The 18213-nt window shown below is 37.3% G+C and overlaps 1 protein-coding gene across 3 annotated transcripts in view; it reads right to left on the reverse strand.

Moving 5' to 3' along the window:
* Positions 1 to 18213, reverse strand: part of RAPGEF4 (Rap guanine nucleotide exchange factor 4) — a 158617-nt gene that overhangs the window by 126126 nt on the left and 14278 nt on the right. For all 3 annotated transcript variants that reach the window (XM_008634754.2, XM_008634756.2, XM_017735606.1), the window contains 3 exons: positions 17340 to 17482; positions 16169 to 16257; positions 7816 to 7962 (listed from right to left, as the gene is read on the reverse strand). In XM_008634754.2, coding sequence (XP_008632976.2) covers positions 7816 to 7962; positions 16169 to 16257; positions 17340 to 17482 — 379 coding nt within the window. Of the gene's footprint in view, positions 1 to 7815; positions 7963 to 16168; positions 16258 to 17339; positions 17483 to 18213 lie in introns of those variants that run through there.

The following is an 18213-nucleotide window of genomic DNA, read 5'->3' on the forward strand; positions in this document are numbered from 1 at the left end:
TTTAATAATACAATCTGCTGAGGATGAAAAGCACTTTCTTTGCTAATAAAAAAGCTGGTTATAGAAAGTGCAAGTTTGGCAGTAAAGCTTCCAAGAAAAATTGCAGCCTGAAAAACATCTGCAGACTTTAAGTGTATACATTTCAGTTTGTCAGATGTTCTTCTGTAATTTAAATATTTTAAGAATTAATCAAAATACTTTATTTTCTTGGAAATCGGATGAGTTTGTATTTTTCAACTTTACCTCTAACCATGATAAAATATGAGAAAACCAATAAAGGCATTACTTAACAGGGTGACTGACATACTTTCTGGATGTTTCTATTCTTTTTTCTCCAAGAAGTGACCTCAAGTAAGTCAAGTTTCTGCAATACTATTTAAGACCTTTTGAAGTGCTAATGAACATATAAACATTTATAGAGACTATAAATAGGAATGACAATATATTTTTGCACAGTGCCTGGTATAACAGGATTCAACAGGGGGTTCAAGCTGATGGTCAATATTACAGTGAAACAGAATAGCACCTAAGAGAAATTACACGGTAGGATGGTTTAAGAGAAATCACATCTACACAGTCCTATTCCACCTCTGCACAGTGATCAGTGACAGAGTCACAAAATGTTGCTTTTGAAATTGATTCAGAATAAACCGTGAGACTGACATGCAAATCAGATGTAGGGATGACACAGGAGAACATGCAACAGGAAAGTCTGCTGCAGAGAGACACAAGGAAGGATCAGGCCCTTCCAATCAGCTTGTTATTTTTCAGTATTTTCAGTTGCTTAAGGGCACTTCAGTCTGAAGTGCCACTGTCACCTTAAACCAAGGATAGCAACAAAGAAAGGGACACTCAGAGTTAAAACTAACTGGATCTTCTGCAAGAATTCTGCCTCACTGACAACATCAAATATCATAATAATGGCATAATAAATTATCTGAAATAGAGCAGACAACTATTGATTATGAATTTTTCAGTCACAATGCCATTATTTAGCAAAGGATTTATCATAGCAAGACTCTACCAAAACACTTGTACACTTTCATCAGTACATATAACACAAATACAAAAGCTGCATTACTGAAGTGAAAAATCTTGTTCCTAGATAAGCTTTTCCACTGCCAGTGGCCAGGAAGGTTTCCTTAGGAGATACACTGTCATAAACCGTATTCACAAAATCTGCATCTGTTCTTAAAATATAAAGTGATTAATACAACCAAATGAAAGCAGCAGTCACCGTGTTGCTATGCTGACAAACATGGCTGGTTCTGATACATGTTTGGCTACTGAGGGTTAAATGCTGTTTCATGCTCATTTAAATCTGCTCTATTAGAGCATCACTCATTAAAATTAGAAATGTCTGACAAAGCAAAACAAGAGGAAGAAAAACTAAAAGCACATTACAAAGATGATCAAAACCAATATAACAGCAGCACTAAAGGCCAGAATCTGCTCCTATGGGGCTCCACGTGTACTAAAATCAGTTGTGCTGTATTCACTTGAAATATGTTCAATTCATACCAGCAACACTGGGAGCGCTATCTGGCACTTTTTCTTGGTATAATAACAACTCTGGAATCCTTCCCTGCTACTCACTTGCATGCTTTCCTGGTATTAACACAGAAAGTACGAAGGTGGGATGTTATCTATTTTCAAAGCTTTGCTCACATCTAGTCAATTCTATGTTTACTGTTGTATTCTAAAACTGGGCACAGGGATTTTTTTATCTTCCTCCTCCTTCCATGTGTTCCTATAGGGGAAAAAAAAAATTGCCTACCCTCACTTCCATTTTCAATGTCTCTCACACTAGCTCTGTGTCTTTGCATAAAAATTTGAATGGGTTATCAGCTGAAGATTTGCAGACAGCATAAGGCAACAGATTCCACACACTTGGGTCCTTCCACGTCTCCCTTCTGTGTTGTATTCTGTGTCTGATAACATGGAATAATGTTATTATTCTGACAAGACGGCTATTTGGGAGGTTGGTGAACACAGTATTCCAGCTACATTGAAAATGCAGGCTACCACAATTTGATCACTTTTACATTTCTCTAATAAAATCCCATTAGAGAGACAAATCATCAAGGAATCATTTGAGCAGTCAATAGAGAGAGGGACATGAAGCGGGTAAAGACAGCCACGTGTTCCATGACCATCTTTTTATACTTTTGTGAGGCTCCAAGCACTTCACTATTTTAAAACACATGATCACCCATCCTGCAAAGCTAAATATTCTGTATTTTATTAACTATAGTTTTATACCTCTAGTATGTTTGCCTATGGGAAATCAGTAAATCAGAGCAGACACTTCTGCAATTGATTACCGGGCAATAAATGGGCAGAGCGGTACACCATAAATCAAGCTGATAGTTTAGGGGCTGGACATGAATCTGATTTTTTCTTTGATTCCCCCCTTCCAATATTTCATTTCTCAGATCAAATTTAATCTCTCACTCAAATGAACTGGAAAGAATTTCTGGTATGGAATACTCATTGGTGAAAAGGTGTATTAGAAAGTACTGACATTTACGTGAGATTCCTAATGCTCCTTAAACATGTTAAAGTGTTCAGGAGTCTGCTAGAGAAAGAAGCAAATACATTCTCAAGTAACAATGCAACATGTATTTTCCAGCAGCCTAAGACAAGGAAAAGGCTGCCTCTCTGAAACGCTGCCTACTGCATTACACTGCAAAATACCACACGAGATGCAGTAATGTGCTTTGATAAATAATGCACTTACAATACGACCAAATGGATAAAAACAAAGCAAAATCCTTCCATGTTTATTTTCATTAGTGTATTTTTACAGCGCCTTTGTAATTCCTACTGCCATAATCCCAGGGTATAAAATGAGGCATAAAATGATATTATACCTTGATATGAGAGGTGTGATTAGATACACCTTAAAGTGACAAACTGATACTCCATACAAATACATGGAGAGCTGTAGTCCCAACTGTGATGAACTTAAGCCTTATTCAGAAGCCCCACAGAACAGTGCTACAGCACACCCTTTCATACATGTACTTCCTACAGGGCATTCCAATGAAACACTGTATAAAACTTCTGTTCTGACAAATCTGGCTTTAAACTAGCTCATTAAAACCTAGAGCTCACAGTGCTCAGAAAACAGAGGCAGTAAGAAAGCTGCTTCTCCCAAAGCTATCATTACAGAGCAGTTCAGTCTGCTGAGGGCTACTGATTAATGTCGAATGGATGAAAGCAGGAAGCAAATTACACTACAGTTTATCAGTTTACAAGATGTGCAAGTGCTGCTGAATATGAATTTAAAAAAAAATTCATTCTGACCTTACAGGGGCCAAGTCTCTCTCTCTCTCCAAAGTTACTGCATACAGAAGTAATAGCAGTTCTTCATTTACTCAAGTGTTTCTCAAGGCATGTTCAGTAACTTCTAACACAATCTTATTCCACACAAAAGGAAATTGGTTATTTGTATGTTATCCAAGGAAGGCTGAGTAATACACTGTGGTAGGAAAGACCTCTAAAAATAAGTCACCTCTCAGCAGATTCACTCCCTTCCTGTCTGCATTTGAATCAGTTTGCAACTGCATGAAAGGACAAAGCTTGAGGATGAACTATGGAGAACTCCTGGCATGATCACACTGCTCAAATGCATTCATTTCCCTCCCACTCTGTTTAAAAGAATCCAGTTATTAGGGGTGGAGCAAGGTAGTGACCCAAGAGGATGTGCGTGAACAGAGCTCCTCATGTGTAGCCTTTTGCTTTCATGTTTATTTTTGGATGTATTTTCCTTTGTGCTTTGAAATAGTTTTTTTGGACAAGATAGCTAGCACCACAATCACACATGCTAAGGAAGGAAAGCAAGCCCTTATCAACACAAACAGTATTTTTTCCTATAGATTCACAGGGCACCTTGGAAGTGTTACAGTGTTACAACAGTAATGAGTTACATTTTTCATGTTTGTTAGTGCTCCTCAGACACCAAAGCCAGGGATAATCAGTGCACAAAGGAACATCACCAGTGATTCCCACAACCTACTGGTCCTTCATCAGGGAACAGTATTCAGCTGTGTGAGAATCCAGTGTGAGATTTCACCATCTTTAATCTGCTGTAACAGCGTTGATAGACAACGAGTCTGCAAGGATGAGTAAGCAGAGAAGATCAACAGATGTTCCCCAACAGGATGCTACTTCAACAGACATAGTCATTAGAGAAAAGACTGGCCCATTTTAACTGGTAATTGTTGTTATCAGGACAATGTCATTTGTTTTGACCAGCATTCCCCAACTGATAGAAATGAAGGTCATAGAAAATCCTTCTGTACTTAAAGGGGTGACTGAATATGAGGCTGCATGTATTAAAGAAGGCATCTTGTGCATTTTTGATAAAGAATATCCTATCTTTTCCTCAAAGAATACTTAAATTTATAAAACTGACAGATTAATACTGATAAAAAAAGAAAGAAGTCAGTTTAGTAGCAGCTGTCTCTTTTGTTCAGGTATAGACCCAACTACAAGAGTACATAGAAATTAATACCTTTGCTGTATATTGTGCATTAAATACATCAATAAAATGTATCTAATCTGGGAATCATTCTACCAATACAATTGCTTCTTAGAGCAATACAGCTAATACAGGGTAAGTTACATTTCAATTTAAACAAAAATCAGAAAAGTCTGCAAATTCACAATATGAAGTTTCAGAGATTCTGAAAATTCTTTCTAAACTTAGAAATAATTAAAATGGATAATCTTTCTCTCTCCTAAAATCTCATTCCAGGATATATACTGGAAGTTTCATAGCTGGCATAAACGGATATGTACCTGTCTTTCCAAGAACTGCACAGACTTGAGGTATAAAAGTATTTGTTGCAAATGTGAGCTTCATCAGTAGGTTTCAGTATTAACAAATTTTTACTGTTAAGAAGGCTAGTTCATAGCTTTTAGTCCTAGCATTTCAGATTAGTTGCACAGTAAATTAAAGTCAATATTGAATCAATTTCTGTTGGTTCATTTTCCAAGATTATATTCACAATCTAAAAATAAGAAAAAATATTTAGAATTGCAATATTGATTTTCTTTGCTCTGTAGGCCAAAAATCTTTATTTGGTTAATGGAGTTTTGACTTGTTCTTTCCCTCAAAACAAGGAAATAAAGTAAATTTTCCCAAAAATTAATTTCCTGGGGAAAAACAAACAAATGAAAAAATAATATATAAAATGTATCTTTGCACTTCCATTATTAACCATAAAAATCCTACATACATAAAATCAGTAACCATTTTAAGAGCTGTAACCCTACAATTTATTTAGGTTGTTCTTATACTACAGTATTCCATTATTTTGGAATTATTCAACATTTTCTTCTGAATAAATGACTTCTGTCATGAATTAAATTCTCATTATGTGGAGAGCTGAACTTACATGCAGTAGATTTTAGCTTTTACAATATCTGGACTGTAATGAACTGACATTGTTGCCTTTCCCCATTTTTCCAGGGTACCATATACATGAAATATCTGTGATCTGTGTGGGTCTTCATTAAACACAATTAAAATCTGAATGGCATGTAACAGTAACAGTTTCCCCATACAGACTTCGTCACAGCAAAGATATATGAATCTCAGGATAAGGCAAAAAGAGCAACACAGCAACTAAAACATTAAAAAAGTCTCCCTTTAGAAAATTATTTACTTTTCTTCAGGTAACAATAATATTAATAACAATATACTACTGGTGCTACTGCTAGTGTATTTTGGCAAAATTTTCTTACATAATTTTCTGTCCATTTTAAACGTTCTCTGTTTTATCACACATTAGCTGCAGGTTATGCAGACTCTGCGATTAGCAGATTGCAAGGAAATAAATATTATCTTGAAAAAATGAACAACTTTATTATATCTCCAACCAACCAGCAAAGCTGTATTTCATGGAACAATTTTCCACTCACTGAGAGCACAGAGATAGCCTTCTTGAAAGAAAGCACACCAAAATATATCAAAAGTTCACTGTAAAATGGCACAAAAGGCAAAGAACCGCCACAAATCTAAACTGTGGTCTGTGACTGACACCTGCAGCATTTGTGACCTGCTCTACAGCCCAATTTCATAAACACTGCAACACACAAGATGTGTGCTAAAGCTGCCTATGATCACTCCAGTACTTCTAACACATGTGACCTTTCCCAAAAGCATCTCTCATCAAAAAACTCTGCAAAATCATCAAAAGTGCTAGAAACAAAGCTGTATTAGTGATTAAAGAGCAAATATTGTTGAATTTTTTGTTTTAAAACTACTTTGAATATGTTATAAGGTTGAATATTTTTAAAAGGAAACCTCCACTCCCCCAATAATCCTGATAAGAGAACAACAATCTCTGAATGCTTAGCAGGGAATTCATATGCATGGCAGAAATGACTGTGCTTATACCAATTAAAAATGAATTTTTAAAAAAAATGTTACCAGACAAACCTACAATTGGATTTATTCTCCCCATCATTATCTTGTAAAGCACTGTCTACATTATCAAATTTCTGACTACTGGCAAGTGCTGCATATGTTAAAACAGATGAGACCACTGGCATATTTCATCTTTTAATGCCAAGGCTTAAAACTACAATGCAGCTGCTGCAGAGAAAAAAAAATTGTAGACTGCAAAAAAATATTGCCTTGTCAAATACTTCAAATTTTCTGCAAAACTTCAGTAGCATTTTATTTTAGCTGTAGAACTTGCCAAAAAACAGTACAAATCACGGCTATGCAATTCAAAGAATGATATCTGATATTGTCAGGGCATTCAATGGCAAGCATCTTTCATTCACACAGTGGTCTCTCATGCCTTGGTCACGCTGCACCATTAACTATGCTCAAGGTAACATATTTGTAAGCAGGTGATGGAAGTGCTGTTTCCTCCATCAGTGTAGATAGCTGTGGATTTGACTTTAGAACTGCTTTAGGACAATTATTTGGAGTATAATACTGCTCTTTGTCAGGAAATGAGAAAGCAAAAAAAAAAAACCATCTCTAGTTAGAAGCCGAACTAAAATGTTAGAACCAGCATCTATTTCTTAAATACAGTTAGTGTCCCTAGACCTGCAACTTTAGGACACTCACACCATCTGGCAGCTCTGCCCAACACCTACACTTGCACAGTCACCATTTCAAGCCAGCTAGCAGCGCAAATTGGCAATGGTGTAGGCCAGGCCAACAAGATGCCTTCCAATTCCCACAACACTTTTCAAATCAAATGTAATGCTTGCAAAAATGCAGATTCAAGCTCAGTAACTTTGCACAGCAACATGTTGATGAAGTCTTCTCTGCATGGATGCCAAAGTACACAGATTACAGAATGAAGAACCTCAGCAGTATGTTCTCCACAAAGGAAAGTTTTAAGGGAATTCACATATAATCAGTAAGTTAATTTTTAAGTGATCTTGATTCATCTGCAAATTCTAAACCCCTTAGAGCTGGTGATGAGACAGAAGTTAAGGAGAATAATTTAAAATTTCAGAGTATAATAAGAACAGACTTTCCTCATAAATGCTACCAATAAAAGCAAGTTTAAGGCTAAGAGAGCAACACCTGCAGTATACAAGTAAATTTTACCAGAAATTTCACCTAAGTTATTTTGTTACAAGAGGCCCACAAGAAAGAAATACAGGAGTATGTAAACATACATAATATGCAGCACTAAAGTAAAAACTTTCATGTTTTTCTGAACTAATTTTAAAAAATTATACTTTGCTTATGGTATAAATGTCTTCATGCTATATTACAAATACTTTCAAGGTTAAGTAATTTTTTTCTGCATTAACTGCAAATAAATCTGAACTTACCTCCCAAAGTGCTTTGAAGTCCTTCTGCTCAATTCGAAGGAGCTCACTATATTCCCTGGTAACGATGGTAGCATGGCGAGGAGTGTTATCCAGAATGGACTCTCCAAAAGCAGTTCCTATTCCAAGGGTGCATATTGTCACAGCATCCTTTGAATAATAAAAAAGAGGACACATTAAAGATTTCAGGATGTTTTGAGAGTCTTTATGTCATATTTTCTAATAGCATGGCCTTAAGATTCTTCAGCAATCCACTTAAAAAGAAAATTAATTTGTCACCAACAAGGAAAAAAACCTATATGCTGATTAACAACATGGGAAGCTTTAATGTGGAAACAAGTGGGACTTCTGTTTTCTGTGACCATCAGCTGAAGTAGATATTTCTGTCTGCAAATCTGAGAACACAAGAATCACTTTCACCTTTAGAAAAAAACTATGATCTCTGTTCATCCATCTCTAAACACTGCTGTGATGATGAGACCTTTAGAAATCTCATGATGAGAAGGTAACTAGAATCAGAAATGCAATCTCAGAATATAAATTTCTGTCCTACACAGCCTACCCTCATCAGAAAGAAAATTTGCCTGTTATGTTTTCTCAGTAAACATAAATTTCTATTATAATATCCTCTTGTATTTATAATGCATTTCTCTATTGTAGATGCAATGCACTTTTACAGTTGAACCAACTCTTGGCCCGTCTGTTGAAAATGCCAGCAAATCTTTCAGTTGTTAATAGATGCTTGCCAATTAACTACTAGACCAAAAAAAAATTATTTTCACATAAATCAGGGATTTCAAGAAAACTATTAAAGTTCAAACAACCTGGAAAAGCTGTATCCATGTACAGAGCATTAAGAAAGGTCCCAAACAAGCAGCAAAGTCCACTTCAAAGGAGTTTATATGAGCACATGCCTTTCTAAATTATGTCTAAATGAATCTCCCTTGGCCAGGAACTCCTCTATAGTAGTTCCAAAAAAAATTATGAGCTACTGCAGACAAAAAATTAGACTACTAGCCATTAAACAACTTGCTGAATCAAGATCTTTAGATACATGTTCTATATTCAGCTTACAAGTTGCTTTGTTCCAGATCACAGGCTTGAAGCTGAACACCCACATTTTCTAAGGTGGACCTTATCTGACTGTCTGTTAAGTAATTTTAAAAAGTTAGCAACAGCATAAAAAATTTAAAATCATACAAACTGCACTTAACAAAGGAAATCATATATGCACACAGACAATTACATATAAACATATAAAAACACATGCTAACTTGATACAACATGGGAAATATAGTTTAATTCTAAAATGTAGGATTCATGCAACATCTACAAAAATCAAAGCAGAAACTTTGGCTGTCCTTGTGGCTGATAATCCAGGAGAGATGCATGAGCATATTTCAGCATCATTTTCTGGTTTTAGAATTGCACTGCTTTCCTTCCATGCATCTAATAAGTCATAATAGGCAAATGTTATTAAAATCAAGTTAGTAGCTTTATAATTGCAATACAAAGACAAAAGTCCATAATAGTCCAATTCTCTGAACCACAGCAGATTGCTCTTACACAGATGTAACCACATAAAATTGTGGGTTCAGGAAAACAGAATCAATTATGTCTCAGAGAAGATCTAGGAAAAATTTACCAACTGTCAGAAATAAATTTTCCACGAAGGAAATAGGAACAGGTTTTGTTTAAAAGAAAGTATATTTGAGAATGATCACCTAGGCACCTAAATAGAAGTCTCTATAAACTATAATACAGGTTATACACTGAAATCTGCCTTCCCAAGCTTACATTTCAGAGCTGAACACTCTATGCATGCTACAATACTCACAACTGCACTCAAAGGAGCTACAAAGAAAATGTGCCTACTGCTCACACAAAATTTGATCTCCAGATATCTAATATATTATTCTCAATCCTATTCAGAAAGTTAAGATAAAAGAGCCCTGTTCAGGGCAGGACAACCAAACAGCCTGGCATAAAAGAAACTTTTCCTGTAGGTGAATCATAAACATTGTTTACATATTCTAACTTCTTTCTCAGTCTCTCCCCTCCCTTCAAACAATAAAATAATTTTAAACATTTCACCTCCTCTGTTTACAACCCTAAAGAATAACCTCTAATGACAGAACAAACATGAGAAGAAAAAAGGACCAGTGTTGGTTAAGAAATGACTTTATAAGATAAATTCTGATGAGGCAGCTGTTAAGCTTGAGAAATAAATTAACACTGTGGGGTGTTAGGCCAAGAGGCTGGAACGGTCCTATCTACATTCACTAAAGGGAAGTCCAGGCTTCCATCAAGTTCTTTTAGATTTTTTTTCCCAAGCCACCACTATTCTCCACAGAGATGCAGTTTCACAGCCAGCTGGGGTGCAGGCCTATACGTCTTCTTCAAGGCTTCAGAGCCCCATTTTCTCACTACCCCTTATTTATACATCTCCAGCCTCCTAGGGAATCAGGTGTGTTTCCTATTATGCCTGTTAACCTTACACTCAAGAATCTCCTGCTGTTCAGTGGAGACTTCAGGAGGATTGCTGGCAGCTCAAAACTCAGTTTGCTGTTCCCCTCTGCAATCCCAGAAGCAGCAGGGGGTTCTAGTGGCTGCTAACCAGCTAACATTCACACAGCTATTTAAAAGGCAGTATTAGAGACTTATAAAGATGAGATTGCTTCCATTGCTACCTGCCCTCTGTACACAATATAAAACAGTAGTGTTCAAATCAGAGGCTGTTAGTGTATTCAGTTTCACTGACTCTTACTGCCACATGAGACACATGCAGGGAAGGCATTCTTAAACCTTTCCCTGATCCCCTCATCAATCTAAAACATTATTGAGTTTGTAAGACCATTTTATGGAACGGATGAGAATCAGAAACAAGGCTCTGATTTATTCCCTCCCCCACCATCACAAGGATCATCCCATATCCTCCTCCCTGACTTGTGACCCCTTCTGTTTTTCAACCTGGCAAACACAATTTTTGTACTGTGTGTAAATAAAATCAGGGTGTCAGGAAGAGAAATGAAGAAAATGGGGAAAAATATTGCTAGCGCTAGGCTCAAAGGGATTGGGGACATTTCCTTGAAATTTTAGTTTGTTCAACATTTTGAGTTTATAAGGGAGCTGATGTAGCTAGATTGTTTTTAATTTCATCATTTTCCCACACCTTGCATCTTTATCTCACCTCTGCACCTGTGTCTCTAGGACCATACTATCTCTGTGTTTAACTGGAGATTTGCAGAAGCTGGCATTTTGAGAAGTTTGCTTATTATTACTTTGACACAGTTCAGTTTGTCCCCAGCAAAAATTTCCTTTTATAACAGAGACACCAAGGATATACATGAAAGTAAACTATCTATGAAGTGATTTTTCTGTTCCATTACCTTCACTTGAGTGCTTCAGCCATTCAGACAACACATCCTTGTCAAACTATTTCTAACAATAACATAGAAATACCTTCTGAACACACTAAAATTGCAGTTTGCAAACATATGTTAGGCCACCCTCTTTACACAAGACAAGGTTATTTGCTCAAAGGAGGCATTGTGCTTCTACAAAAGCTGTGAGCAGCGTCTCTTCTAGTACCTAATTAAAATATGTATGGTTCAGATTAGCCATACTGTAATACTGCATTCATTATTTCCATACCTGTCTATCTGATCTTCTAAAAGCTATCTGCAATGTCTTGGACTTCTTCCTATGTCACCTGACAGAGAGAAGTGAAATGATTTTTCTATATTAACTTCCAGTAAGCTAAGTTCAAAACCAAAATTAGCACAACCACAACACTGTGGAGCTCAGCATGAGCCAACACACTCTGCTTCTCAGCTCAGTATATTAGTTCAGCCAATCTCTGTGTTACAATGAGTACAGCAGTTCCCATGCTCAAACTAAAAAATTTAAAGCTAGCTTAGGCATATTTACGCTACTAACTACAGTACAAACCTATGTTACAACTTCACATAGGTTATCTCCAAAATACTTAATGGCACTTACATGCTGAAAGCAGTATTGCAAGGACTACTACCCTGTTTAAATCCCTTTCCTTGATGCCACTTCATCTTACCACATACCTCCTTTGTCCTCAGTTTCAAAGAGCTGTGAAATTCTTCCATTTCTTACATGAACATCTGAACCTCTTTCTTCACAGTCATTCTTCTCAGCAACCCCACTAACTCATTTGGCTTTTCATCCCCAGCCCTCTGCATCTTCTTACAGCTGACACTACTGTACCATCCAAGCACTCATGGTTCCTCCTTTAAAGCTTTTCTAAAAAAGGGTAATTGTTTGTTAAGTCAATGCCCTATGTTCAGTTTGGTCTGTTTTTGAAAACTGACCTGCTTAAAATAAACTCAACCAAAACATAGGCAAGATAAGCTGGCAATAGGCCTCAGCACACACTATGATTCAGCTGGCAAAATACAGCAAAACTGCAGATCAAATTGCTATTTGGTCTTTGTCTTTCTTCCCTTCATTCCTTCATAGTTTACCAGAAATGTCTTTGGGGTAAAATGCCCTGAATCTAATTCAGAAAATCGCAGTGCTGCAGAATCTGGCACCAATGTAACACTGATGCTTTTGTCATAATGCATTTATTCCCAGCTTTATTCTGAGACATTGCCAACAGTCATCCTTAGACTGTTCATCTTCAAAACAGAGTCCAAAAATGAAACATACACAAGGCAGTCAGCCTTTTAAGACAACACCAAACCAGGAATATCTCTAAGAGGAATTTCTGTTACTAGATATCTCAACATTGGGTAGGCAACAGTGCCAAATAAAGATGAATTTCAGAATCTGATCATAACTGAGGGTAAAGACGTCTTTCTGATATATTCTACAGAGGCTGCATTTTCTGTTTATTTTGATGGTAACTAAACTATGTCTTTCTGTGATTTTTAAGTGCAATATTTATCAGGATATTTGTTACAAAGAAGTTCAGGCAAGACCAAAACAGTTCATTACAGTTACCTCTGGAATTCACAGTGGGACGTTTTCACCTTAGAAAAAGTCCTCTTCAGTCTCTTCTTGATTGCTGAATACCCAGAAAAATCCATAAATAGTTTGCACAGAAAGCAGACTCCACTCAGGATGTACTGGATGAGTACTCCTGTCAAATCTCTGTAGCCATTCCAATGGCAAATGAAATTACCAGCAGATTTTACCAGCTCACAAAACTAACAGTAACAGCGAAATTTTCTCTGGCCAAACTCTTTATAACAGGTGGGTACGGTAAATAGTCGAATACGATTTTCAAAGTGCCCATTTCAGTACCGAGCACTGCCTGCACTCGCGTTTGCTATGGTGTTCTAACACTGCCCCCTCGTGACAGAACACAGCTTTGCAAGCAGAAAGGATTTTTCCAAACCAGTTTATCAAAGCAAAGCTTTATGAGATCCTAAATATCTGTGTCTGTCTCTATTAAAGCACTTAAATCAGTAGATGTAACAGTTCCTGTTATCCTAATACCAAATAATAGCTATTATCAATATTTCTGCTTATAAGAATTCTCAACTTGGTGCTAATCAGTATTACTAATATTTTCTGAGAGAAATCACAGGCATCTACATCAGTAAGCTGATGTGCAGCCAGTGTGTGTGTGAATTAATACCTCACTAGCTACACTGAAGTCTTGATCCATTAGTACATTAAGATACCATTTCTAGTGCAAGACATGTTCCTACATGCCTCTGTAGGAACAAAGGCTATTAAGACCCTTTTAGTAGGGACCAAGTATGCAATAACTTACTGCACTTCTAATGGGAGAAAGCTACCCAACACCAAAGGTGACCGCACAGAGAGTTAGCACATGGTAGCTAACACAGAGTTACACTATGCATTAATTCCTAGCCTTGATGAAATTTAAGTTCCGCAAGCAGACAGATAAACACCTAGCAAAAGTGGGACTTGTAAATTTTAATCAAGAGAATTTATTTTCTATATTTACATTAACACTGTAAGCATCAGCATATAATCATAGGATAATTCAAGCTGCAAGAAAACTCAGGAGGTCATCACCTCCTGTTTATCTGAAGTATTAACAGTGTCACGATTAGTCATGTCTGAAGACATTTTAACCAACAGGAACCTAAATACAAAGTTAGCTTCTCTCTTACTAGGAAAGATGGAATAATCCTGTACTTTTACATGAGTCTACGAACTTCTAAACTCTGGTAACTGCATCTCTTCTGCTCTGCTGAAAATATCTCATTAGCATTAGTGTCATTTATGGTATAACAGTAACAGCAGAGCAATTAGTCATTATTATGACTTTGCAAAGGAACCTTTTGCTCCTGGGTGATGTGACTGGAAAATGTGCTCCAAGGGTACATTACAAGCACCCCTACATCTTAAGCACTGGTCATCCATTCCCAGCTGGGAGCACAATGCTTCCAAGTCAGTGTGCCAGGGCTGCTCTGACAGCAATACAACACCATATTTCCTCCATTGTCTGGGTTTGTAGCGAGCGCAGCAGGCAGGGAATGCTAGCAAGTACTTCAAGTTCAAGCATGACCAGTACCATGCCAACAAGAAAGTACAGACATCCAGGAGCTACAGGCAGGAGAATGAGCAGGAGACCAAGAATGTACAAGGAGGGACATGGTATAAACACCAAGTTGGAGCAAAACCAGAGGAAATGTTGGGCTCAAATAGTATTCAAGAGTCCCCAAACATCAAAATTATCCAGACTGGAATGGTAAACATATGGGCTGCCATTCTTTTGGCAGTGAGGCTGTATTCTATGGCAACTAGGCAGTGGTAAAAATTCAGGTCGTTGTTCCTGTGAGAAGGAAACATGAGATAAGAAATAACTGCAGAATATAACTTCTAGAACCAGAATTACATGAATTGTAGTTCAATAGCTTCCTACTGGCAGGAAAATGAAGTTAACCTGAACAAGCAGAAAAAAATATTTACATTATATTCATTAAAAACCTGAAGTGTTCCATACTCCATCTAATGGAACAAATCAACACTCCAAATTCTTAATTTAACATCCAGATTGTGCAAATGTATTCCTTTCTGAGTCAGTAAAGAGATTGATTCTTCACAACAGTTTAGTGCCATCTTTTGGCAAACACTGGAAAATCCTGATTGCTTTAGATCTGCACAGAAAAGGGTCTCATAAGAGCCCAGTACTGTTCCAAATTGTGACAATACCAATGACAGCCAGGCCATGCCAAGAATTGCTCAAATTAAGCTAATTATACTCTCAATCAATCTCTACTTAGTACAGTGAAGAGGTTGCTAAAAATAATGATATCAAAGAAGTTCCTTTTGCATCTATCGTTCTACTGCAGGAAGTAGAAAGACCCAGTACTCACACACTGCCTTGACTTGCATTCTGACCCAATTTCATCGGTGATGCAATGCTCAACAAAGTGAAAAAAACCACAATTTCTGCTATGAGCAAAAAAATTTCCTCAATCAGCCAAACTTTGGGCAAAAAATACACCACCACCATCCCCTATTCAATCACCACCTCATTCCATCCAGGTGGGGAAAATGGGTAGTGGTCTCTATCAGGTCCTGGGTAGCTATACCACTCATGTAAAGGCACAATGAGCCCCATATCAGAGGTACAACCCCATGCTGAGCTACATCATGGGATAATCACAGATCTCAAACATGGGAGCAGGGAACAGAGAGGAGGCCTTCCCAGAAGACTAAGCTCAAGCAGCAAGGGCAAGACTTGTCAACATGACTTTAGACACCATGGATGGCAAACTCCAGGAGAAGTATCTCATCCTTTTGGATTTTTATTTACTCTAAATTTTATAAATCCAGGAGTACCAAGGTACTGAGAAACCACTTAAATTGGGGGAGAATTTTACTTGTTCTTCTATTTCTTAACACTGAATAGATATTACCTATAGGCTTCTTGTCCAACATGGCAGCAGTTCCAGTAGTCTGCTATTACTACAATACTTCCCCATTTCTGCAGTGGAGACTGCATTATGCTGTTATTAGACTGCACTGTTAGTGGGTTTGGTTTGAACTTTCTGAACAAGAATGGAATTAAAATACTTCTAGGGAATGAATTACCAACTCTGAGATCTTTAGCACAACTTCTACAGCACTTCTAGAAAAGATGGAAGAGTCCTGTTTCACATTAAAATGTAGACCATTTCCAGAGCACTACATTTCAGTTTCTTGAAATCAATGGCATGATTTGCCTTCCTTAGACTAAAGACAACTGAGACTAAAAGAGACTCAGAGAAACATATACATCCTTGTGATATGACAAAACATCTGTACATAATGTGTCGTTATCTACCTCATCATATAAAAAGTGATATTCTTTCTTTGTACTACTGACTGGATGATTTAAATTAAAAATCTATTTTACCTGGTGGTTGCTTGTATCAGACACCTTCACATCCAGTGATCCTGTCAGGACAGCATACCAATTCGTCCCAATATCACCCTGACGGAATACTGGAAAGATGAAATCTTGTAAATCAGAGCTATCACTTTAAGTTTAGCAACAGTAACAAACATTTTCCCACATATTACTGTACTATTGCAGTCACTGATGGGACTATACAATTTGCCATATGAGATTACTTATTTACTATTACAGTAATATTTCCAATGACACTGGAAAGCACATATTTTAGAAGACTAGTCAATACACCATGGAAACAATGAAAGCACATAGAACTCCTTCACTCTTCTCCCCAGTTTGCTTCTTCTCTACTGTTCTTTTGGTTAATTAACCAACCAAAGAAACAAAACAAACAATGAAAAAGGTTTTCTAAACAATGTCCCTTTGAAATCCGTAATATTTCAATGCAGACACAGCTACCACTGAATTCAGTAAGAGTTCTGGCTGAACAGCAACTGCAAGACTGTGATGTTCAGGCATTCCAACTGTGTGACTACAGAGCATCAAAATCCCTGTTACTCTAAGCAAACCCCAGTGCTGCATGCCAGATTTACCTGAGGTGTTTCTGAGACTCTACTAATACCACAGGTTTTCATCAGTTATTCTCCTGGTACACATTCCCATCACAGGACTACCACTTATTTCCATCTCAGCTTCACAGAGCAAGCACAGGTGTCCACCTACATCTGGCCCACGGGCTGCCAGAGCAGGCACGGAGCTGTTGCACCCCACAGCAGTTTGCCTGTGGTTTGGCCTGTGCTAGCCAGGGTGCCTGGAAACCACACGCTATCAGCGGTGTGCCTCGCTGATACCTTTGCCCCTGACAGCACAAAGCTCTGGCAAAAGTGATCAATAATACATTTACGGGGGAAGAATGAGGCTTAAGTCCAATGACTGGCCTGTAATCTTCCAACAGAACAGTGGCACTCTTACATCCAACTGTATGCCTTGTTACCATAGATTCACTACACACTGCATTTGTAGAGCAAGCAGCACTTCAGTCCTGCCTTGCCCTGCAACTGTGACTGCAAATATTCCACTGATTCTGCTCTCATTGATCTCTTAAAGACAACCACAGCCTAACCCCCAATTTTATCTACATAAAACAGATAATCATATGAAACTGTCTTACATGTGATTCCTTTTTCCAGATTTTCATAATATCCACAGAGACATATCTGCTGGAGAAGGTTTGGATGAAATTTCTCAAAAGCTTTCACTTCTTTCAGTCGTGTGAATATTATATCTACATCTTCACTAGAACGTTCCAAAGGCCTGCAAGAAAACAAAAGACAAATTCTCAAGGGCTTTATCAGAGAAACATCCCCACCGGCATGCACCAAACTTAAAAATGTTTGCGTTAAATATCACACTATAATATAAACCAATTAAAATGCATTTCACAACTACATAATGAAGCCCTTCCAAGATATCCTAACAACCGCCATTTATCAACTTGAGCATGATTCTTATCATTTCAACACAGGCAGTGTCCAGAAGCCCACTTAGCACCAAAGTCCTGATGTAGCATCACTGTAGAAGTATTTATGATGATGCAGTCCTTATCCTAAAGACCTCAGAATGATAATATAGTTTTAGGTTTGTGAGGAAACATTAACAAACAGATGTCCAAACACACAAGAGGTCTGTGGAATCAGTGACCAAAACAGATTTTCTCTATCTGGTTAAACGGAAAGCATTAGATACCAACAGTAACTTCTATAGCCAAGCTTCTCTTCTGCATTTTACTGAGTATAAACTGACTTTCCTCTTCTCACTTGCAAGGAAGAAAGACAACTTTAATAAGTATATTCTCTTCCATGAAGTCTCTGTCTCTTAGTGTTGGACAAATTAAATATGCAAGCAAGAATCTTAATTTTTCATTGGTAACAGTCAAGAGTTTTAATTCAAATGTTTAAAATAGATAAAATATATGACAGCAACACCTTTTAAAAAAAAACAAGACTTCAAGAAAAATAAAATTGTAAAACTCTCTAGAACAAAGT

The sequence above is a fragment of the Corvus brachyrhynchos genome, unplaced genomic scaffold (assembly GCF_000691975.1).
Source record: "Corvus brachyrhynchos isolate BGI_N302 unplaced genomic scaffold, ASM69197v1 scaffold255, whole genome shotgun sequence".
Classification (NCBI taxonomy): domain Eukaryota; kingdom Metazoa; phylum Chordata; class Aves; order Passeriformes; family Corvidae; genus Corvus; species Corvus brachyrhynchos.